At 52.7% G+C, this 24,679-nt stretch overlaps 2 protein-coding genes across 2 annotated transcripts; both read left to right on the top strand.

The window, feature by feature from the left end:
• Window positions 1-3,384: 3,384 nt before the first annotated feature.
• On the top strand, window positions 3,385-6,585 carry LOC132242344 (secretoglobin family 1D member 2-like). The gene is made up of 3 exons (XM_059711247.1): window positions 3,385-3,529; window positions 5,118-5,305; window positions 6,448-6,585. Exons 1-3 carry the CDS (start codon window positions 3,475-3,477, stop codon window positions 6,475-6,477), a joined length of 273 nt encoding a protein of 90 aa, XP_059567230.1. The 5' UTR covers window positions 3,385-3,474; the 3' UTR covers window positions 6,478-6,585.
• A 13,506-nt stretch (window positions 6,586-20,091) lies between these two features.
• Window positions 20,092-22,412, top strand: LOC132242343 (mammaglobin-A-like). The gene is made up of 3 exons (XM_059711246.1): window positions 20,092-20,195; window positions 20,590-20,777; window positions 22,214-22,412. The coding sequence occupies exons 1-3, from the start codon at window positions 20,141-20,143 to the stop codon at window positions 22,250-22,252; spliced, it is 282 nt and encodes a 93-aa protein (XP_059567229.1). The 5' UTR covers window positions 20,092-20,140; the 3' UTR covers window positions 22,253-22,412.
• The last annotated feature ends 2,267 nt before the right edge of the window (window positions 22,413-24,679 follow it).

Here is a 24,679-nt window from a genome sequence, read left to right as displayed (position 1 = left end):
GAGTTCTACAGACATCACTGACGCTGCTCGTGGCGCGACAGCTGTACCTGTGGAGTGCATGCCTGCAGGTCTGACATGATGTGTGTGCCTCCGTCATGTAACACGGAACAGGATGAGTGTGACAGGGATGGGCTGATGGGAACCGGTGTCTCCAGAGGCTATGTAGACGGCACAAGCCCTCAGGGACATCACGACCCTGAAGTGATGTCTGAGGCACCTCCATGACCAGGCACCTGGGGACCAGTTAGAACCTGAGCGCTGGAGGGGCCCTGGGATCCAAGGGACCCACGTGACCAGTGCCTCCTGCTGAGGATGGGAGTGCAGAGACCTGAGCGCCTCGTGGACATTATCCCTGTCCCCACCCGCCCCCTCCTGTTCCCTGACTCCAATATCCAAGGTGAAGGATTATGAAGTCACAATAAGCCTGGTTTAGATGTGACCATTAACCGGTCAATTAAGTGACTGAAAAGTAACCAGCTGGTGGTGCCGGAGAGAAATCCCAATAAAACCAGAGCCAAATTCAGACGCCCATCAGCCCAGAGGGTAAACCAACACTCCCCCTGGCAGAGTCGGTGAGATCGCCTGATATTTGCCTTTGGGGATGAGGCAGTCTGTTCTGTTGGACTGTCACTCACATTTTTCCATTTTGTTGCATAATTGTAATAGCTGACACTGGCTGCCAGGGACGGTGCCCCCCATTTGTCCTGGATGAACCCACTTGTCCTAACGCACATCTGTGCTGTCCCCTTATTTCCAGACGAGGACACTGAGGCAGAGGGGTCAGCGCTTGCTGGGGACTCCACCAGTGGGAAGCTCCAGAGCTGAGCTTGAACCCAGGATTCTGGCACTGAAGATGGGCTCTTGCTCTCAACCCACTGAGGGCAACGTCCCACATTTGAAAGAGAGACCCAAATGGCCTCCAGGTTCTCAACAATGTGTGAAGCTGCCGCTTAGGGCTCTGATCTGGGGGGATGAACCTGCAGAATGATACCCGAAGAGTGGACTTCAAATGCTCCAATGTTCCCTCAGGGCAAGGTGTGTGGGTGGTGTTCTTAGATCCCTCGTCCCGTCGCTGAGGAAATGTTGGTGATTTCATCATTAGGGTTTGCCTGCTGCACGTGTGTGGACGTCAGTGTGTTTTTGTTGCTGCTACAGTTCCTGTCGCCAAGGGGCCACTGTTTCTGTTAGGTCCACGGTGACAGGTTTGCAGGAAGGATTGCTGTGCCTGGGCTGATCCTGAATTCGGCTACAGCATCAACTTTCATCCATTCTCACTGCGTTTCTCACTAGAGTCTCTTAGATTTCCCCGATATTTGATTAATTGTCTACATACTAGTGTTCTGGTGCATGAAATTCATGCACATTAAAAGGGAATTAATTAAAGGGAATATTTTAATATTGCTATTTGCTCGTTCTCTATAATAGAAGTTTCAGAGGTGAAAAAATTAGTAAAATGTATATGAAAATGTCCCTCCTGTCAGAGTCTGGGGCAGGCTGTGGGACCCAGAGTCTAGTCTGAGCCCACCTGCGCCTGCCTGGAAATTTCGTGAGACCCAGACCCGGCCGGCCCCACCCTCCACAAGTCCTGCAGGGTGGGTGGCTCAGCCTCAGGTCCCCCAGCCTGGCGCTGGTTGCGGGGTGCAGCCTCAGGTCTTCTGTCAAGCCCTGCCGGAGGAGGGGGCACAGCCTCAGGGCCGCCATCAAGCCCTGCTGGGCGGGGCATAGGTTCAGGTACCTCATGGAGCACTGCCGGGTGCAGGGAGCCACCTCAGGTCCCCCGTGAAGTCCCGCTAGGAGGGGGGAGTGTGGCCTCAATACCCCGGCCTGGCCTCAAGTCCCTCGGCCCCAGCACAAAGGCGCGAGGGTGTGAGCGCATGACAACCATTTGCATATTACCTCTTTATTATAAAGAATTATGACCAACTTATTGATGGCTTTTTATACGCTTTCCCCCTGGTTGGAAGAGAATGTTTTCAACAAGTTGAGAGCCTCTGTGTTTGCTAGACTTTACTTCACAGCAGCTTTTAGTTCACAGAAAACTTGTCAGAAGGTATCAAGAGCCTGGCCAGGGCCTCTCAGTGGTTGAGCGTCACTCTGTGCGCCAATGGTGCCGGATCAATTCCTGGTCAGGTCCCATTCCAGTTGCCGCCTGAATGCCCGTGCAGCACGTACAGAAGGCGCCCGCTGGGTGCTTCTCATGGCCCTGGTGGGATTAAAACACAAAGAGAAAGCAGAGAGAGGGCCCACCTCTTCTTTCCTTCCGGACACACAGAGCCTCCCGCGGTCAGCACCAGGCCCTGTGCTGCCAGGACCCCGGGGTCTCAGGTGCTGGGCCGGGTGCGGTGAGAGGGCGTGTCGGTCACAGGGAACTGCCCAGCTGTCCTGCCGAGTGGCCGTGCTCCTCTGCATCCCCTCCCTCGGTGAGGACGCGTTACTACCGCCCCGCACCCATGCCAGCACGTGGAGTCAGGCAGTGAGCTTCTCTAAACAGAGAGAGAGGAGAAAGGACTGAGCAGGTGGAGGAATGAGGATGGCATCACTGAGAGGACGGGATTGACTCAGAAACCCGGATGCAAGCAGCTGAGCCAGAATGTCAGTGCCATGCACCTCCCTTCCATCTGACAGGTCCCCCTGCCCAACACCTGTCAGAATCCTGTCTGTGCTGCGTGGTCTCAGGCCTGCTGCCCATCACCTGCTTCCCACAGCCTGTCTCCGAGTCGGGCGGCCTCCCCGTGCCCATGGAGCAGCGGCCCACGGGCGGCCCAGGTGGGGACCAGCCCTGTGGGCGCTTCTCCTGTGGAGCCCGGTGACCGCAGGGGCCACCTCGGACCGACAAGTGAAAGCGTCACCAGGACACGTGGGCGTTGATGGATCTGAAGTGGTGGGCATGGCTTTTCCACAGGCGCTCGAGCAGGAAGGTGGCAGTGGGAGGGTGGGCCTCCTCTTGGCACTGTATTCTCCGAGGAGGCGGACACCACGGACTGACTCCCTCCACTGCACTAAGCAGCCCTGGCACAGCGGGCACCATTTTACCCTGAGGGTGCGGCCCAGCCACTCTGAGAGCTCATTCACTCGGGGCCACGCATCTCCTGCAGGGACATGTGCTGACCCTCTTCTAGTGCCCAGCCCTGGGCTGAGAAAATGGGCAAAGCGGACGCTGCCCGCACTGAATCCCAGGGGCTCCCCCCACCGACGGGGCGCACACTTGTGACCCTCCCACCTCGGGCGGTGCGGAGGGAGCCGTGCCGGGTGCCAACAACTCCCGCTCTGACCAAGACCCAGGGCTGTGACGCTGATGGATGGCATCAGCCGACCGTGAGGAAGGGTGGCGGGAAGCCAGGTCTTGTGACCTGCCCGTCCCCTGTGGCAGGACCAGTGCGGCTCCCCGGGTACAAATAGCCCTGGGCTCCCAGGCTGCTCAGTCCAGCTCCTCAGCGCTCACGGTTTGCTCAGCTGATCGCTCAGCCAGGAACCATGAAGCTGGCGCTGTCTCTGCTGCTGGTCACTCTGGCCCTTTGCTGCTCTGACGGTGAGTGTCACGTCCACTCAGACACCATCAGCGGGAAGGGCCCTTCTCCGGTCCAGGTGACTTACATGGGGAGGGGGGACGGTCAGAATCTAACCTTTCCAGCGCCCTGTGGACCAGCCCCCAAAGCCCAGCACTTGGGGTGTCTGATCCCGGGGCTCTGGAACTCCCACAGAAACCCCCGCAGGCCAGTGTGGGCGGTCCCGTGGGAGGCCCCACTGCCGCCTGGTCTGTGACACAGAAGCAGCAGGACCGAGTCACCTTCTCGTGAGCCAGGGTCCTGCCCCTGCAGCGCTGTGGCCTGGAACACAGGCTGCATCTTCCCAGGCCTCTCCTCCCTGCATCCCAGGGCCCAGGAGAGAAGCTGGGGCGATGGCAGAGAGGAGGTGGTCCGAGGCCGCCCCGGTCTCAACGCCGTCTCCTCCAGGGTCTCTTAGGTGCCAGGTGAGCCCAAGATTCTTGGACTCCTAGGTTCAGACTCAGAGAATGTTCCAGCAGGAGAGGGCTCCATTCAAGAGGAGCAGTGCCGCCTGAGGCTCAGAGTGGCCAGTGTCCACGTGGCTCTGAGACCCAGAGGCGCTCAGGCACGCGACAGGCCCGCCCCTCCTCCAGGGGCCCAGCCAGGACATGCAGAGCCAGTGGGAGTGCTGGGGTTGCCACTGCCCTTTTCCCAGTGAAGGTGGCCAGTGGCCAGCAATGCTGGGCGGGTCCTCACACCCTCGGGGCTGAGCCAAGTCCTTTGGAGTCTCATCCATCTGACTTTCTGAACCCCGTCCTCTCTCCTCACATGACCTCTGACCTGACCCTCCACCTCCCTGCAGAGCAGCTGTCTCCCAGGTGGGAGGGGCCTGGTGGGCACAGTCCCAGCTGCAGGAGCTGGCAGAAGACTGAGGGTGGGGATGGAGAATCCAGACCCGGAAGTGGTTCCTGCAGGTCTCAGCACAACCCACTGGGTGGAAAGTCAGCCCAGTGCCTGCGCCCCCTCCAGGGGGTTCTGTCCTCAGGGCGGAACCAAAGAGCCAGTGGTGGTCTGGCCTCAGCGTCAGGTGTGACACTCACAGACTTCCGTGGTGAAGCCTGAGCCCTCTCCCTCCCATGACATGATCCCAGTGTTAGACTGAGCCTCCAAGGGCATCCTCCATCCCTGAGGAGCGTTCCTCCCTCCTCTCCGCATTTACTGTCCCCCTCGGCCCTCTGCCAGGGCCTGACCCTACCCTTCCCTGGGAAGACTGAGGGCTAACGGCTCCCTCCCCCAGAAGCCAGGCAAAGGCAGGTGAGGCTCTATTGAGGGCAAAGCTGAGTCCTTGAAATCCAGGGACAGTGACTGGGGCAAAGCAGGGGACCCTTGGGAAGGCCTGGGTGTACTTGGTAAAGGGAAGACTGACCAGGGTGGTCACTGTGCTCCATCCGGGCTCCGCTGCGTGCTCTGTGACCCGGCGCCAGTGAGGACTTGGGGGAGATGCATTGTCCTGGGCACAAGTATGGGAGGAGACCATAAGTCCCTGGGGTTCCTGTCTAGATCTGAGGTCAGGGAGCCGTGGGGAAAAGTGACTTTCCTACATCCAATGTGTTTCTTTTTCTTCTCCTCCAGCAAATGCCAAAACCTGTCCAGCCCTTCACAACGAAGCGAGATCCTTCCTGTTGGACATTAAACCGCTCTTTTATTCCGTCCTCAAGACGTTTCCGGCACCTGAACCCGCCTACCATTCCACGATGGCTGTGAAGTATTGCGTAGACCGGATGTCCTTTAGCGACAGACACAAAATTTACGACGTTGTGGTAACTCCATTCTCCTTCTGCATAGAGGCTGCTGCTCAGCTGCATGGCCAGGCGGGAGGAGGGTGCAGCTCTGGGGGGCACAGGTGGGGGCACCGGTCCCTCTGCTCACCTCTGAGAGAGGGGTCCGTGGCCAAGGGTAGATGGTGACCCGACACCCGCTGGGCCAGCCTCAGACTGCACAGCCTCTGCAGGCCCCTCCCTGGCTCCGGGTTCCCCACATGTCCTGAGGGGGCACAGCCAGGGCCCAGGCGGTGATGGTGAAGGGCCAGACACTGCTGCCTCCCTGCCTGGGAGCCTTCTGGAGGGCGAGGTCCCTCACTGGGGGCAGGAGGCCCTGTCCCTGGGGAATGCCATGGGGTGGGGGTGCAGGAGGAGGCAGGGGAGGGAGGGAGCTGGCCCCACCCCTTGAGGAGGGAGGCAGGCGGGTCTCTGGCAGCTTTTGCACAGCCAGGTCCAGTCCCTGTCCCCTCGCCCACCCCTCTCCCTCCTCAGCCATCAGGACAGAGGGCAGGGCCCCTCCCAGTCTGTCCTCTGCAGCCACAGGTGGAGCTGACAGCCTCCCTGTCTCTCTGAGGAAATCAGAAATTGAGGGGGAGGGGTTGTGTCTCAGCTCCTCCACCCCTGGACCAGGTAGGGCTTTCAGCACGTGTCCCCACGCGCAGGGCCTCAGTGTGGACATGTCAGTGCACCAGCAGGTTGCATGTCCCCGCCGGGGCTGCAGATCTCCGCAGGCAGCTCCTCCCATGGCCCCTCCCGCCTGGCCCCCCTCCCCTCCCCAATCCCCCCGCCCCCCCAGCTTCCACTCTGGAGTGAACAGTCCCGTCCTGGGACCTGGGACTTAGAGAAAGCAAATCCCGGGCTCTCATCCCCCGTCCCCCTCCTGCTCCATCAGAAACCCGAGGCCCTTCCTGGGTCCCTCGGAGTTTGCATCCAGCCGTGGCCATGGCTCTTCCCTGATGTGTCAGCTGCTGGGCCTGCACCGGGACCATTGAATCCCCACCTGCACCCTGTCCGCCCGCCGCCCCGCTGGCCTGTGCTGGTTGCAATGCTTCGAGTCTTGGTTGTGAGCACACGCTGTGCCCGTGGCATCTCCAGAGGCAGCGGGACTGACGGCCCTTTCTCTCTCTCTGTGTCTGTTTCAGGAGGCTATCGTGAAAAAGTGCAACCAATAGATTCCACATACCCCACCTACGAGGGCCCCTGCTTTCACTGATGCCCTGACCTTCCCTGGAAAATGTAGAGGTTTCAACGTCTTGCTTCAATAAATCACTTGCCCTGCACGTCTTGTTTGTCTTGTTTTATCCCAGTCTCTGGCCGTGGGGGGGGGGGGGGGGGGCATCATGAGGGGCCTTGGGTGGTGACAACAGAGCGTCACGCTGACCCTATGGGCAGTGACCTGGCGCCTGAGGGCTCGGATCACAGAGGAACGTTGGCTCAGGGCCCGGCCCGCGTCTCTGCACAGGCCTCCCAGGCCCAGGCCCTGCATGAGCCACGCAGGCTGCCGCACCTCCATCCCAGAGGGGCCCGCTCAGCCGTCCGCACAACTGAGAGCTCAGACTCCTTTCCAGCGGCTGCTGCCAGGCCCGCTGTGCACTGGGTCAGGGCAGTCTGTCCCAGGGGCCAGGACAGGAGGCTGCGGTCCGTCACCCTCTGCACAGACCCCAGGGTGCGGAGGCCCTGCTGGCTGTGCCAGTCCAGGGGGAAGCTCTTCCTGGCGGCTCCCCGCGGGGAGGTGGACGCAGTCCCTGTCTGGCTGCATGGGCAGCAGGGCCCTGAGCTGCCACTGCGCCTCCTTCCTGGGGAACCTCTGCTCCTCCTCCCCCACATGTGGGCGGCAGAGAGCAGGCCCAGGGCACCCAGGGTGTCGCCCACACTCAGAATCCGGACCTTTATGGCAGCTGCCAAGTCCCCACAGAGAAGAAAGGGAAATCCAGGGCTTAGGGCATGGAACGTTTGGGGCTCATGGCCCCACTGCCGCCCATCTGACTCCTGACACCTGGGGGCCACCCCGTTTCCCTGCACGGCCCCCTCCCTCACACAGCCTGTCCTTTCCATCTGCACAGCCATCGTCATCGTCCCCCCTTGTCCCTTCCGGCTTGTGCCCAAGGCTCCTACCCGGTCCCCTGGGGTCGGAGCTGCCCTCCCTGCAATGCGCCTGTGCATCCACCCCACAGTGACCCCCACAGGAGGGGGACCGGCCCGTCTTCTGCACCTGAGAGCCTAGGCCATGGTCCCCCATGTTTCCAGGAAGAGGACGTCTCATTAGTCCTCAGCGTCTCCCATGACGAAGGGCACATGATGCCCACATGACTGAGAGCATAGCCGATGGTGCCATGTTATCAGCAATGCCCCTCCCTGCCACAGTGAGTGTGTATGTGTCTCATCGGGAAACACGCACACTCAGTTGCCTCTTTTCTGAAGCACAGGTGTGCTCAGTCTACAGCCTGTGCTCGGTGGACGCAGGATTCTAGAGCTCTTGCCACAGCCTGAGAGACACAGGCTGGGGTCCCGCCAGGAGGGCCAAGGTCCCCGCTGGTGCTGCTCACAAGTCCTCGAACCAAAGCACCCATCTTATATAGAAACTGCTGTTTGAAATTTTAACCCTGGTATTTTGGTTTCTGTAAATGCTTGCTTGCTTAAATAATAAGGAAAGTAAGACGACTCCCATCCAGACAGGCCATTAACTATGGCCCAGACAGAGTTTTCAGAGCTGACACCAGGCCAGGCCTTGAGATATGGTGTCATGGCCCCTTGCCAGCACGCAGGCCTTCTTTCTCAGAAGGCCCGCAAGTCTCATTCCAAATTTGGGAGAAAAAGGACTAGAAAAAATATAAGTAAAGAGAGTTTCTCCATGTTGGGAGGCCTAGAATTTGAAAGACATTTTTTGTTTTTTCGGGCCTGCACAGAATTGAATAATAAAACATAACTCCCTTTCTCTAAGCGTGGCTGTTTTTTCTCAGGTCTTCTGGAACATTAAGGGTTCCCTGACCGAGAAGAAGGCCAAACATGCTGGCCTTTTGGCCTCCAGTGAGTGGACCGGGTTTGGGGTCCAGGGGAGCCAGAAAGACCTCCGGGAGGCGCCACTCTGCTGATTGAGCAGAATTGAACTGGGTACTCTGGGCACTCCCGGACCTCAGCCCAGGACCCGGCCGGCATCTGGAGAGCGTGGACGGACACTTCTGGACCTGTCAACAGAAACTGTAAGGTAGGGCCCTATCAGTCAAGCCCACTCCCAGTGAGTGGAAGGGGGGCTTGATCACCTCCCTGGAGGTCATGCGACTTCCTCAGGCAAATTAATCAGAAATCAGGTGGACTGTTTAAACTCCGAGAAACATCTGATAGAAGTACAAACTCAGAGTATCTGGTGTATGAATGTAAGTGTGAGAGTCTGTGTGAAGAGAACGCTACTTTGTGCCGTCTGGCTGTACACATGAGAGTATTTGTTTTCTCTTTCTGTTGTTCAATTTGTTTAAAGATAGGGCAAACCCCACTTTAGGGGGAAGACGGTAGAGAACTTTAATTGATTTTCCCTGATGTGTAATTTGGCTGTGTTAGGTTAAGATTTCAGAAGTCTAAGGTTAATTAAAGGTATAAAATTTGTGAAGGTTGCAACCCAGAGAAGTTTAAACAAAGGCTTATTGGGTTAAGATTAGTACATTTTCTCATGGCCTGTGTAGGGTGAGGGAGAGGCACTGCCGGATTTTTATCATGTGGTCCCAAGACCTGTGACCTGCCTGCCCTTCCTGATAGGTGCACAGTGGATCTCTGTTGGGGACAGCATCTGCTCTGATTGGGGAGGAAGAGAGCTGAAAACTGCTGGGGAGCCGGTGTGAGATGGGGTGGTGGTGGGATTCGCTAGATAGGGTGATAGGCTCTCAGCCTGCTGAGATGGAGGAGCCCGAGGCTGGGGGATAGGGGGATGGTCAGAGAGATCACAAGTGGTAAAGGAGGACAAGGATTTGAGCCTCTGGGGCTTAGAGTAAAGAAGGCAAAATCTAGGAGGGAGAGCAGCTCAGAGTAAATAATTAATGCAGAAAAGGGGGGGTTGTCGGCAGGGAGAGCAGGGAGAGATAGGTTTTTGTTGATTTTTACTTGTCTGAACTATGCTGGACTCAAGGCTGCAAGCTGCTACTAAGCACAAGTTTTTCTCTGCTACATTTTGTTCTCTTTAACCCTTCCAATGCTAAATCAGACCAATGCAATATACCTGAACTTACATAGGAAAAATATAGCAGTTTTTACTAGACAAATTTTAATTTACCTGCTCTTAATAATCTAAGAAATACTGGCTGTTTACTTTTTAGTAATCATTAAAGGATTGATGTTTCTAAGAATATGGAATTACTGAGTAGAAGGTCTGAGGCATGGTTATGCATTTTTAAAGGACATAGAAACAAGGTTTAAAGGCTAATTTAGACGTGTAAAATTTATAAAGGTTGGGTATGTAAAGAAGGAGAAAAGAAATGTTAAGAGGAAATTAATCAAAATTACAGGCCAGTAAGCCAGGAAGAGTCAATAATTGACATTCTGCCTCCCTAAACAGAGGGTAAATAGTTATGCCAAAGTCCTTCAGGGGGACTGATAAAAGAAATCCAACAGTTGCTGTTTTGTTATAACTCTAGAGAGTCCATAAAAAGAACTGGCAAAGAAAGTCAGAAGATCTTAAAGCAGGTCAGTATATTTTTCTCCTTATACCATTCCTCCGAAATTTGGCAATGCTTAATAAATCATGGCAATACATTTCTTTGCATAAATTCAATAAGGCCGGTTTCCAATAGTGGTTTTATTGACCGAAAACTTTGCCTGGAGTACCATGTATTAAAGAGCCCTGTCTGAACTCTGAAGACTTGAAGCCAATAAGAGTGCCATGGAGAAAGCCTGGTATCCTGCTTGGTAGCCCTGAAAATAGCTGGTGCTGGAGTATCAGGCCCATGCCCTACCATCACCGGCGGTTGGTCAGAGTAGAAGGGGAGCAATAAAGGTGCCTCTGCGTCCCTGCAGAACCCCCACACACTCTGGGCCATGACGAGTAGTAGGGCTGCTGAGAAGGGCCTTAACGCAAGGACAATGGGCCCGGGTAGAGCCATTGCAGGTGAGGAATTCACCTAACTCAGCAGATACTGCAGGCAGGCCTGATGGAAGCTGGATGGCTTGGCTTCCTGGCCCTACGGGGCACATTAAGATTCAATCATGAAATTCCGGCAAAGGTAGTCAGTTACCATTCTTGTTGTGTTTATGCAAACAATCAGGCCAAATTAAATACAGTAAATAAATTAGTCTTTTAATAATCAGAGGGATACTTTTAAGGAGGAAAAACTCTATTTCAATAAAGGTTATTAAAACTGAAATGTTTTCTTTCCCTTCCACCAGACCATTTGTTGCAGTTTGTCTCTGCCAGGTCACAAGCCCACCTCCTTCTGGGCCCAGGCCTCATAGTCCCTCTGACAGACAGCAAGGATCTCTTGGCTCTGAGAGCAACCTCTGACCCACCTCAGCAGGAAGTAATTACAGAAGAAAACCAACATCCATTATCCCTGGAAGAATTCAGAGCCAGGATCCTTGAGGTAATATAGGAGGCAGTTAGACAGACATGAGCAGAGCAAGGACGATGGGCTAACTGGCACTGCCAGATGTAACTAAGTCTTTCCACCTCTATGTGTGTGAGACAAGGGGACTCCCCAGAAGCAAGAGGGAACTAGGCTGTAGATTAAGCCGCTCAGGAGGCTGCTCTAAAACCAATGGGGCCTCTAGAGATTCTAGTGACTCTTCCAGAACCTGACCTACTCACCTCACCAGCTTACATGGAAACCCAATCTAGAAAAGCTGAAATCCATAACCAATCTTTACTCAATTTCTTACAGGCTTTACAGTCCACCCAGAAAGCAGTCCGGAAGCATGTTCGAGATGCTCTGCCTATACCAACTTCTGATCCAGTTCATCCCTTCCAACCTGCTGACTCTATTTGGGAAAAGACGTTTGCCACCCAAGGACTGACTCCTACCTGGAAAAGACCACCCCCACGACCATCAAGGTCGACAGGATCCTGATGTGGCTTCATCACGCCCGGCTTAAGGCAGCTCAGGCAAAATAGAGAGCCCAGGACTCTTCGGACCCTCTGATGATTACTCCTGCCCTCATTACAGGCCCTTATCTTAGAAACAGGCCCACTGACTTTATTCGGCAAAGAATTAATTCTGTTAAGCTTGTAGTCCTCAGGGGTCAATACAACTCCCTCCCAACAATGACCCAAAAGAGTCAATGATTTGACTCATGTACATAAAACCAGTAGGGAATGACCCATCCCTCTTATATAAAAACTGCCCTTTGAAATTTTAACCCTGCTATTTTGGCTTCTGTAAATGCTTCCTTGCTTAAATAATAAGGAAAATAAGACTACTCCCATTCCTGAGAGGCCATAAACTATACCCCAGACAGAGTTGTCAGTGGTGACACCTGGCCAGGCCTTGAGATGTGGTGTCATGGCCCCTTCCCAGCATGCAGGCCTTCTTTCTCAGAAGGCCCGGAAGTCTCATTCCAAATTTGGGAGACAAAGGACTGGAAAAAGTATAAATAAAGAGAGTTTCCTCCATGTTTGCAGGCCCAGAATTTGAAAGACACATTTTTCTCTGGGCCTGCACAGAACTGAATAATAAAATAGAACTCCCTTTCTCTAAGCGTGGCTTGTTTTTTCTCCGGTCTTCTGCAACAGCACGACCCATCCCTTCACCCTCTGATCATCTCCCTGCTCAGCCTGGATCTGTGCTCAGATCTATATGCCACTCATGCAGGCAGTATGTTGGGTCACATCCCTGCACGTGGACATGTCGGGGTCCCTCTGCCTCCACACTGCTCGCTGCACAGGACAGGTGACCATCTCCTTGGTCAAGCCCTTTCCACATCTCCTCTCTGGCAGCCCTCTCTCACTCTCACCCCTAAAATAAACCTTTGTACACAGACACACAATTACATTCAGCGACACTCACAGAGATACACATATTTACACACACACACAGACCTCCCCCTAAGACATGCGTAACAAGACTCATGTGTGTGTGCGCGCCCTTGTGTGCGCGCGTGCACACACATACACACACACTCACACAAACAGACATGCACACAGGCAGACATGCACACAGGCAGACATGCACACAGGCACAGGCACACACCCAGGCATAGTGAGCCGTCTGTGCTCACTGTGTCTTTCTGTGATGTGGTAGTCGCATCACAGTGTGGTTGCGAGAACAGTGACTACATTCACAGTAAGAAGGACAAGTGGTATCACCCATTGCTGTGAGTTGTAAACTGCCTCAGAGTTTGCCAGCAGCCAGCAGCCCCTGGGCGAATGGGGTCCAGGAAGGTCACAGTCCTGCCTCCCATTTCCCGGTGACGGGTCTCCAGGAAGGTGAGGGCCGTCACCGCCACCGGACATGGGGACGAAGCAAGTGCTCCTACGGCCCCTGCAGCCTGGCTCAGGTCCTTTCAGCACCAGCAGGGAAGACTCAATAGCAGGGATGCCCCTGCCCTTCCCAGGGCTAAGGTGTGGGATCTCTGCAGGGAGAGCCCAGGTGGTCTCCGGGGCACCAGCTCCCCCGCCTGCAGAGCAGCCCCCATAGCCTACAAGGCAGGGCCCGCTGAGGTAGGGTTCGCAAGGCTGTGCCTGAGGGTGAGCAGCTTCCAGCACAGCAGGAGTCCCTGGACCCTGCCCCCCCCCTCCCCCCAGCCCTGCCCTTGGGCCCTCAGGCCTGTCCTCAGGCTCCCCAGCCCTGCCAGCCTGGCAGCTGACGGCGCATCCTCATTCCCAGGCTCTGCCACTGAGACCTAGGTCTGCACAGGCCTTTGCTCCTGAGCTGCTGACCGAGGGGGAGGGGGCCACAGGCTGCAGGGGCGGGGCTGGGTGGGGGAGGAGAGGTGACTGTTTAATGGGGAGCCCCAGTTTGGGCTGAACCTGGAGGGGACAGTGGTGACATAAAGACGGTGCATGCAGCAATGCCAGTGAATGCTGCAACTCATTTCAGGCAACTTGGCTTCTACACTGAACCAAACTTAGGAGAAACGTGATGTCTTTTATTGAAAGGATTTATTGATTTCCTTAAGGAATCCATTGGAACAGCGGTTCTCAACCTGTGGGTCGTGACCCTTTGGGGGTCGAACTACCCTTTCACAGTGGTCTCCTGAGCCTGTTGGAAAACACATATGTAATTACATATTGTTTTTGTGATTAATCATTATGCTTTAATTATGTTCAATTTGTAACAATGAAAATACATCCTGCATATCAGATACTTACATTATGATTCATAACAGTAGCAACATGACAGTTATGAAGAAGCAACAAAAATAATTTTATGGTTGGGGGTCACCACAACATGAGGAACTGTATGAAAGGGTCGCGGCATTAGGAAGGTTGAGAACCACTGCCTTAGCATGTTAAATGACAAGTCCTAAGATAGGGCAGAGAAGGGAGATATGAGGTGTATCACTAGCATGACATTGTAGCATAGAAATTAAAGGCCTATAGACATTCAAGGGAGACCAGGCCTTATGAGCTTGCATTCTCCAGGAAGAGAAGCTCTGTGAGGAGGTGAGGACTGAGTTGGACCTTGAAGGACAAAGTCCATGAGGATGACAGACAGGAGAACGTGAGGTCCTCCAGGAGTGAGGACAAGCCAGGCGAAGTCACCACCTTGAAGCTGAGCTCCGAGCTGGAGAACACACGGGCCCCAACCTGTCGGCCTAGGTCTGCACTGAGGCTCCACTCACTGTCCACTGAATGTGAGGTCACCTCACACTCCAGCAGCGAGAAGGGTTCCAGAGATTTCTCCATCGCTGGGTGTCTCAGCCAGGACTCTGGTGCCACTGGATGTAGAAGAGTTCTCTTCTGGGTGGATGCCCTGAGCACTGCGAACCGTTTAGCAACAACCCGGTCTCACCTATTAGATGTCAGTGACACACCACCCACCTGTGGGGACACAAAGACATCTCTGGACCGGGACAAATGTCCTCAGGGGTGGGCGCAAGGAGGAGGAAGATCATCCCCAGGAAAGAGGCATTGGAAAGAAGTATCCTTAGACCTCTCAGAATCCCCTTGCCATGCCCCTAAGGGCCAGGGGTTCCCACACTGGAGGCCCATGGTTTACAGGAAATTCCACATGAGCTGCAGCGAGAATTAGTAACAGAATGAGAAGATAATGGTGTAGCAATCAAATGGGCCCTGTGGGCTGTCACAAGTGTGTGGGGATTAGATATTTAACCACACGATTTGTGGAAACATCACCTTATGTAAAGCTCAGGGTATTCATGAAGGAGAACTGGCTGGAGGCAACACCTGATCCTGAATCAGCTTCCAGATCCGGGTCCCTGTCGCCAGGCATTAGATGGATCCGGGTTCCATGGGATCAAGCTAATGTTTACTGATTGGGAACAGGAGGACAGAGGTGGCCCAGGGCCTGGATGTCAGAGCTCCAACTTCTTGCTCTCCTGACCTGGTCTTACCTATGGTGATGCCACAGTTCTCTCCGGAAACACAAAGAACTCGGTGTTAGCACCAGGATGTCAGGCTGATGCCTGGGTTTAGTGTAGGGTTGGAGCCTTGCCTTTATTAGAGTTTCTAGTTAAAAAATGCACGTCTCCTTCTAAATGGACCCAATAAGTAAACATGTTATGTAGTCAGAGAATTCTTTCTAGAATTGTAAATCCTGTTCCTTAAGGAAGTTACACACCTAATTAGACACCTACTGTATCACTGTTGTCACTCAAAAACCAGAAAAGCGCAGGGCATGACCTCCAGGGGCTCAACGTGGAGGAAAGGGCCATGGCGTCAGGTCCTGGTCACCTGGAGAAAGGTGCACCCAGAAGCCACGGGGTCTTGGGAAGGGGATCCCTAGAGATTCAAGGCCACTGTCCAAAACAAGAAATGGGCTGTCTGTGCTGTGGCATTGGGAATAAATAAAGAGTTTCCAGCTGAAGGGACTCAGGCAAGGACGGTGGAGGAGACTTCACCTGGAGCCTAGGCCACGAGGAGAAAACTGTGGGGCCTGCTCAGACATCTACCTGGAGCCCACACAGGGCAGTTGGGCAATTCCAGGGCACAGGACTCCATCTGAGTCATAACGTGAGGGGCCATAAGAGTCACACGAAGGAGACCTGTCTCTGATATCAGCACACCTGCATCCTTACCTGGCTCTGCCACCCTTCCCCCACTACCTGCGTGCCCTTGGTCAAGGGACTTGACCTCTGTTGTCCCACTGTGTGCAGCTGGGGGAAATGGTAGCCCTACCTCATGGGAGGGAGACCACTCACCTCAGTTGCTCAGGAGGACCCTGGTCTGTGCTGCTGCCCTGGCATCCCCCCATTCAGTGACCTCTTCTCCCGTCAGAAGTGCCCCCGTTTGGACACTGTTTTCATCATCACTCTACTCACTGGGCTGCTGTTGTGAAGACAAAGAGAAGTGGTCACCAGTGCTCCGCAGGGAGTAAGTGATGTACCATTACTGGCCACTCATGTTTTACTGAACCTGGAAGTAAGTAACACAGGCAGCAGCTGGCTATTGAGAAGGTTAATAGACCAACGTTATGTAGACTATGTTCAAAGAGAAGATCTGCATAAACTAGATCTCAATGAAACTCTTTCAAGGAGTCAGAAAAATATCAGGTAAGAATGGATCAAAATATAGTGCTTAATTTTCAACTTTGACCTTTTCCCTCGTATCTGAACATGATTATCTCTGGATGTCTTAGAGGATGGAGTGCAGCAGAAAGTTCCACGGTCTGTAGTGGTCCTTGTAGGCCACCAGGATTTAATAAAACAGCCTTCTCAGGTTTATAAATTAACTAGAGGCCTGATGCACGAAATTTGTGCATGGGGGGTGGGGGGTAGTCCCTCAGCCTGGCCTGCAACGATGCCAGCTTCCCAAGCCTTGGACTCTGGCCCAAGGTCCCTGCCCTCCCCTCCCTCTGTGCATCTGGGGCGCGAATCTGGCCCGAGGCCTTTCTCCTCCCCTCCCTCCGCCAGGCAGGGGCACGGACACTGGGCATCTGTGGAGGCGGACTCTGCGAGCCCTGTGTTTCTTGCTGCAGACTCCGGCCCCAGGTCCCTCCCCACCCCTCCCTCCATGCAGCTGAGTCGGATGATTGGCTCGAATTGCCAGGGCAATGCCACCAGCGTCCAACACCAGCCACTATGGGCACCGCCATCTTTGTCCTGGACTGATGGTTAATTTGCATATTACTCTTTTCTTAAATAGGATTGCTGGCTGCTGATGTGTAGATAGCACCTACTCTGTGGAGTTACAGGCTGTACCTAATTCAGGCCTCACAACAAGTCTAGATCTCTTCCCACTGTACAAAGAGACCCCGCTGTGACACCCCACAGCCGGCTTGGCTATAGGCACGGGTGGCGCCTGCTTGGCCTGGACAACAAGATCAACAAACATCTCACTGCCATCAAGATGTCTCTAAGAGCCATGACTGGTTTGGCTCAGTGGATAGAGCGTCGGCCTGCGGACTCAAGGGTCCCAGGTTTGATTCTGGTGAAGGGCATGGACGTAGGTTGTGGGCACATCCCCAGTAGGTGGTGTGCAGGAGGCAGCTGATCGATGTTTCTCTCTCATCGATGTTTCTCTCTTCTCTATTCCTCTACCTTCCTCTCTGTAAAAATTCAATAAGATATATTTTTTAAAAAAATAAAGATGCCTCAAAGAACAGAGCCTGTCCTAAAATTCATTCTGGGAAAGTACCTCCCAACCAACTCTAGATGTTGGCATGACCTTAAGGAAGAAGAGGTTCACCTCCAAGAACATCCTGGAGGCTAGTGTCTCAACAGCCCTGGAAGTGAGGGCAGAGCCAGATTTACAGAATCAGTGAGAAGTAAAGTAGAAAGTTTCTTGTGTCCAAATACTGTAGAGCTAATTTCTTCAACTACCTTACAATGAATGAAAAATTCAAGGATCATATACCCTAAAGATCCTTGTATCGATTTTATTTTCAGTGAATCACTGAGAATAACAATAGCTCTCACTGAATGTTATTACTTTTACTGAGTACGACAAGACCTCAAATAGAGAATATTAGTGTGAGTGTATCTTAGGTCTTGGTTGAGCCTGAGTACCGGTCAGATATCATTCTAACCGCACATTTATGTCTCACTTCTGACTGAGGAGCTCACCTCTACAGCAGGGTCTGTTATAGCAGATGCCCCGGAGATGTCACTCCAACACTGAAACCAAAGTTTACTTCAATGGTCCAGTTTTTGAACTTAATTTGGGGACCTGAGTCAAAGGACCTTTGGGAGCGGAAACCATCAGGCCAGCAGTACAAGCATTCAGACCTTTGGCTTGATCTATTTCTGCTTGTGAACACTTCTTTTAAATGAGTCTCTTGGGAGCCGAGTTATAGCTCTATGATGCACCTGAGAATGGTCATTGTGGGCTCTGGGGAAAACATGGAAGTAAAGAAACACAGCCTTTATTGTACATGACATGGGGTTGCTTTCGCTCTGAGGGCCCAATGTCCAGCCGACAACAGGGCCGGTCCCTAACCACGGGGACACCAGCAGAGTCCTCACTGAGTCCTGTTCAAGGAGAAAGTCTCTCATTCCATCATGAATGTCATTCAGGTGCCTTTGGAATGATGGCCAACAATGGTCAACTGGGAGAAGGTGCGCACATAAGAACACAACCTTCTTTATCCCTAGCTTCTTCCTAAACCAATATTGTGCTTGGAAACGTAGGATGCAGCTGAATGATGGAAAGAAATGTGTCCCAAATCATCCACACGGAGGACAGTGCGTTCACGGGTCATTAACTATTGGCTCATCTCTCAGGCTCTCTCATCCATTTCTTTCTTTACTCTAAGCCACGTTGGCTGTGTTTTTTCTGCATACAGTCACTGCTTAAACTGACGCATGTTTTCTATCTTATGAGGTGGCCTGCCCCTGTCTGACACCAAGAGGCACACTCTCCATGCTTCCCTTCCCTTGCCGAGTGCCATCTGCACTCAGGGCCTCTGTACATGCTGTTGCCTCTCCTAGAGCACTCCTAAGCTGAAGGTCCCTTGGATTCACTGTTCACTGATGCAGGAAAAGTCACACAACCTGAGGAGTCCTGGTGGGACCCCCGGCTGGACCTCCTCACAGGAGGCTGCCCTAGTGGATTTCTGTTGTTCATGACACAATCACTTTCCTTTATTTCATATTCAAATGCGGGCTTGTTTGTGGCCTTCCAGTTAGAGGTAAGCTGCACAGGTGCAAGGTTCTGCTTTAACTTGTTCCTGTGGCTGAATCTGTGACATGAAGCACAGGGCCCAGTCTTAGGAGAATCCTGGTTGTTAAGACCATGAATGGATACAGTAATGGATGAATGGATGAGTAGATGGATGGATGGATGGATGGATGGATGGATGGATGGATGGATGGATGGATGAATGGATGTGTGGATGAGTGGATGGATGGATGGATGGATGGATGGATGGGTGGATGGATGAGTGGATGGATGGATGAATGGATGGATGGATGGATGGATGGATGGATGGATGGATGGATGAATGGATGTATGTATGTATGTATGGATGGATGGATGGATGGATGGATGAATGGATGAGTGGATGGATGGATGGATGGATGCATGAGTGGATGGATGGATGGATGGTTGGGAGGATGGATGGGTGGATGGATGGATGGATGGATGGATGGATGTTTGGATGGATGGTTGGGAGGATGGATGGGTGGATGAAAGGATGTATGTATTTATTTATGCATGTATGTATGAATGGATGGATGCATGGATGTGTAGATGAAACATAGGCATTAGGCATGATTACCCTTTCTAAGCCCTGTGCCAGGCTTCTACATGGAGTGCCTGGAATTCTTACAAAAGCAGCCTTGGTGTCATTTATGCTCGTTGTAGAAACGAAGGAAAGGAATCTCAGGACAACCAGCACTATCTTAGCCCAGGACACTTCATGGGTAGCGGTGGCATCCAAGATGCAAGTCCACATCTGCACGCGCCCAGATATCATTGCGGCATCCAGCACTGCCTCCCTTAAGCATCAGTAATTCTACTTCTCACATCACCTACTGAATCAGTGGAAGAAAAGCCCTCAAGCTAACAAAACTGAACAAAATGTAACTCTACATTTATAACTAAATTTATAAAATTGTCTTAACTAATGAAATAGTCTTTATACAAACAACCTTCAACCAAGGTGAGAAGCTATTGCTATTGTCCAACAGAAGGCAGCTGCCTCAGTCTATGGGCAAGGAAAGCCTGCCCTCCACAGGCGCTGGGTGGTATGGCCCCCAGCCCAGGTGACTGGTGAAGGAGGAGGCACAGAAAGAGGATGTGAAGATCTCTGTACTTGGCAGAAGCAGAAGAGAAAAAGAGGAGTAAGGGGGGTGCAGGGAGAAGGGGAGGGGAGGAGGCACGTGGAAGGGTAGGATGAGCTGGAGGGGGAGGAAGAGGTAATGAGAACCACAATAATAAAAACACAGGAATGACAACACAGACTCACAGTGCTGTAATTTACCTTCTTATTTCACAAGCACTTCAGCATGAATTTCATCTAATGTCATTACCACAATTGCTGTTCTGAAAATTCTCAAATCTTTTTAAAGCTCTGTTTCCTTGGCTTCTACAAACAGACCACAGGCGGGCTGGGTTCTAGATGATTCTCCTGTCTTTTCTGGGCCCAATGCCAGGTTCATCCCGTGACTCATTCCATCATCTGTGGGAGGGATTAAGTGGCCGCCAGGAGAATAAAAGGAGGAGTCTGGGCTCTCACCTGCAAAGTGATCCTTCTTCCCTGCCACGTCCAGTGACCAGCCAACAGCAGCGCCTTAGCCATGAAGCTGGTGGTGGTCCTCATGCTGAGCGCCCTCGCCCTTTCCTGCTATGCCGGTGAGTGCTGCCAGGGCCAGGCCTTGGGGGAGGTTGGTGTCAGGGCCCCTGTGGCAGACCTCCTGCTCCCCAAGCCTCAGGCCAGAGCCCCTCCTTTCTCTGGTGTCTTCATTCCTCATGGCTCCATCATGTTTGGCTCTGTGGGCTGTGGAAGCCAGGGAGCTGGGGGGTGTTGTGTGCGGGAGGGGGGACACGGAGGCAGATGTCTTGCTGCTCAGAGAAAATCCAAGACCCTGAGTTTGCTCTCCCAGAATTGAGGACTCGGACCATTGCCCATAATCTCTCTGAATGTCTGTCTCCACTGGGAGGTAAGAAGATGACAATCGTCATGGTTACGCCCAGCAAGGAGCTGGTCCTCTGGAACTGAGCCTGGCTTTGTGTGCTTCCTTCCCAGGGTCTGGCTGCCAAAGGTTGGAGGAAGTGATCTATGATGCCACTGATCCTTCAGTGACGAAGGCTGAATTCACCAAAAGTCTTGAAGAGTTCATACCGGGTGATACCACAGAAAATCTTCTCGGGGAATTAAAGCAGTGCTTTCTCGACCAGAGTAACAGAACCCTGAGCAATATGAAAGTGATGATGGTAATGTTGGTTTCTTCCTACCTGCCCTTGAAGCACTGGCCAGGGACACGCGGGCTCTCAGTTTGCTACTAACTTCTTAACAGCAAGTGTTGGTCATCCTTCACGTAACCTCAGTGAACGTGGGTGCTGACATCCAGAAAGCCATGCCAGGGGCCGGGGCTGGTATGCCTGCTCACGTGGTGGAGTCTTTAGTGAGTGACACAGGAGAAAGGCCCCGAGGGAGGAGAGTGTATGGGCAAAGGCTTGCCTACCCCTCAGCCCCAGAACATCTGATTCTCAAGGGGACCCTCATGTTGATGAGTGATCAACACAAATAGGAAAGCGTTTTACAGAATTTCCTAAAGAGAGCAGACAGCTACATGTCAGGCAGATCCCACCTCTCAGGAAAGTGATTCCCAGTGCCCTTTGGAGCACCCACGTTTGCTAGAATAAGTGGTTGAACGTCCTGGGCATGAAGGAAGGCCCCATGAGTGACAGGTGGACACCTTGGCTATGAACCCGCCATGGGTGGTGGAAGTGTTGAAAACAAAGGTCAGTATAAGCAAGGAGACCTTCTTTCTATTTAGAACAGTATGGTTCAGACTTTCCTGGTATTCATTCCCTACCCAAACGGCCCATTGCAAACAGTCCAGGCAGCAATAGAGAAATATTGCCCCAGCAGAGACATAAACATCTGCATAACTAGGAGCTTTCTGACACAGGTGTCTGACAAGCTGGGGAATCTGCAGGAACCATGATAAAAATAAGCTGTCAGGAAAGGACACATGCTGTGTGACGTGTGCAGGGCCAGTCTCTGAGGAACAGGCAGAGTGTGGCTTCCAGCGGAGGGTCGGGGAGGGGGAGATGTTCAGGGCCCGGGGCTGCAGGTGAGCAACAGGAGGAGGCCCTGGAGGTTGGGACCTTAACACGACTAACCTGTCCATTGAAAAGGGTGACAGGGTCCTATTTACGGGACAGGCATTGACCACAATCACACCTGAAGCCATGCGCAGCCCCTTCATGGCAGGTGACGGCCTTTCTCTTTGCAAACGGAGGTTAGACAAACCCCTCGATGGGGCGTCTCCTCAGTTCTGTGGCCACAGGCACGTGGCAGGCTCAGGGGGAGTCCCGCGGCCCCACAGATGCACTCGGGCTCCTGCTGGGCTGAGACACGGAGAAGGGGCAGCACAGCGGGTGCAGGGGAGGCCTCTTTCACAGCAGAGGAAACGCACAGGGAAAGGCTCCCAGGGCCCCGGCGGGACAGGGTCTGGAAGCCCCGTGTCCTTGGCATCAGGACAGGCCTCCTGAGCGACAGACAAGGAGAGAATTCTGGCTAAACCCCGCCCGCTTCTCTCCGTGGGTGCGGACACAGCCGGGAAACAAGGAGAGGCCACGTCTGGGCTCCAGGACGGCCTCTGTGGGAGAGGGGGTGTGAGTGCTTCTCTGTCTGTTTCCAGGACGCCATATTCGACAGCAGGCAGTGTGCCTCCTACTGACCCACATGACCTTCCCTCCGACGACAGAACGGCCCGACAGCAACTCTCATGGCAGAACCCACAGCGTAGCTCCCCTCTGTGCCTTTTGATCCTGAAACTGCAAGACAATTGTTGAAACCTCCCCCACATGCTCATTCCAATAAAGCGCCTGCAACACCAAGGCTCTCTGGTTACTGACCAAATGGGGACCTCAGGAGACGCCCCTCACACTGTGCTGCTCACAGCGCGGACAGGGGCCTTCTGTACAGAACTCGTTGATGAGATGCAGGGTCTGCAGGGTGCTTTGCCGCTGACTATCCAAAGCCTAATAGGGCCCTGTCTCTGGGAAAGTGTCCTCTCCCCCCCCCCTCGCCCCCCACCGGGGACCTCTGGGCCAAGCTGAGGTGCCCAGGCTCTAGGACACACCCATGTCCTCAAGGCCACAATGCACCCTGTCCCCAGGGTCAGGCTCCCCTCTGGTGCTCTCTCTCCCTGACCCGAGGTGCGGGGAGGGAGCAGAGCAGTGAGGGAGGGGACTCCAGCAAAGCAGGGCAGCATCTTGGCAGGAACGCCCTCCCGCTTCTCCAGAACAACCCCCAGGGCCTGACACCACTAGGCCCAGGCAAGGACCCTTCCCCACACCCACAGCTTATAGCTTACCCAACACACACACCCCCCACACACATGCACATATACACACACATGCACACACTCACTCACATACAGACACACACACTCACACACGCATGCACATATACACACAAATGCACACACTCACTCACATACAGACACACACACACTCACACACGCATGCACATATACACACAAATGCACACACTCACTCACATACAGACACACACACACTCACACACACATGCACATGCACATATACACACACGTGCACACACACTCACATGCACACAGTTCTTAAGTGAGAACTCCTGGGCCATGCAGTCCTGGGGCTCAGAGGCCTTCAGGAAGTGTCCATTGCTCCTGCTTGACCCTGGCCATTTGCAGAGGCGTCTGTCCCTTCGCAGTTGGCGTGGACATTGTGATGGAGCCCTGAAGGCCCTGCGTTTGAAAGTCGTTGAGTTGACGGCAAATGGAACCTCAGATGAAAACTCTATATTTTGACATGTCTAAGCGTGATCAACACAGAGTTCTGAGTGGATACAGACTTTACGTACTGTCCAGTGCGCTCAGGCTGCCTAAGGAGGTGCATAGACCAGGTGGCTGAAGCAAACATTTACTGAGACTGGGATTTCCAAGGTCAAGGTGCTAACAGAGTCAGTGTCTGTGGGGTCCCTCCACCCATCCTCCCACTGCTGGACTCGCCACGGGTCGGCCACCCACACCCCGATCAGGGGCAGGGCTGGCCCGCAAACCTCCACCGTTCCCTCCCCCCCGTCAGGACCCACCTGTGCATGAATTGGTGACCGGGCCTCTAGGAAAAGTGTAAGCAGAAGAAGGGAGATAACAAAGGTAGGGCAGAAATCAATGACACTGGAAAGATGTCATAGAAAACATTTAAACCAAAAACTGGTTCTTTGAGAAGCTCAAGAACAATTCACACACCTATCTAGACTGAACAGGATAAAGAGAAAGAAGTGACCAATGCCAAGAATGATGGAGGTAAAAACACTACAGACTCTACAAATATTAGGAACAACTATGGCAATACATTTTAAATGTAGATGAAATGAACAAAAATTCCTTGGAAGGTACAAAATATCATAGTTCACTCAGGAAGAAAGAAAAAAACCTAAATAGCCCTATTTATGAAATTGAATTTGTAGTTTAAAGTCTCACAAAGAATACTAGGCTAAATCATTTTAGTGGTAAATGTTACCATTTATTCAAGAAAGAAATAATACCAACTCTACACCACCTCTCCCAGGAAATTGAAAAAGAAAGAATACTTTCCCACTCCATCCATGAGGCCAACCAATATTGTTGGGATACCTAAACCAGGCAAAGGTATTGTAATGAAAACCAGAGAATTATTTTTTATGAACATCAACATAACAATTTTAAACAAATTGCTAGCAAGTCAAATCTATTAAGAGAGATAATACATGTTAATCAAATAAGTTTATCTCCATAAGATAGATTGAACATGTGAAAGTCAACTAATACAATTTGCCATATCAATACATGAGGACAACCACTTGATTAATAGATGCTGAAGATGGGTTTGACAATTCACTAATTGATGATAAAAGCTCTAGGCAAATTATTATTTAAAGGGAATTTCCTTGGTTTGATAAAGCTCATTCAAAAAAAACCCTCTACCAAACATCACGATGAAAGGATGCATTCCTCCCAACAAGCTGAGTGCAAGGATGTCCAGTGCCATTGCTTCTGAACATTTTGTAGGAGGTTCCAGCCAGTGCAGTGGAGCAAAAAGGAAAAGGCACCATAAATGAAGAATCGCTTCTTGGCCTTTTG

Source organism: Myotis daubentonii, chromosome 9 (genome assembly GCF_963259705.1).
Source record: "Myotis daubentonii chromosome 9, mMyoDau2.1, whole genome shotgun sequence".
Lineage (NCBI taxonomy): Eukaryota > Metazoa > Chordata > Mammalia > Chiroptera > Vespertilionidae > Myotis > Myotis daubentonii.
Note: the sequence above shows the minus strand (reverse complement) of the source record. Positions and strands in the feature narration are given on the sequence as shown.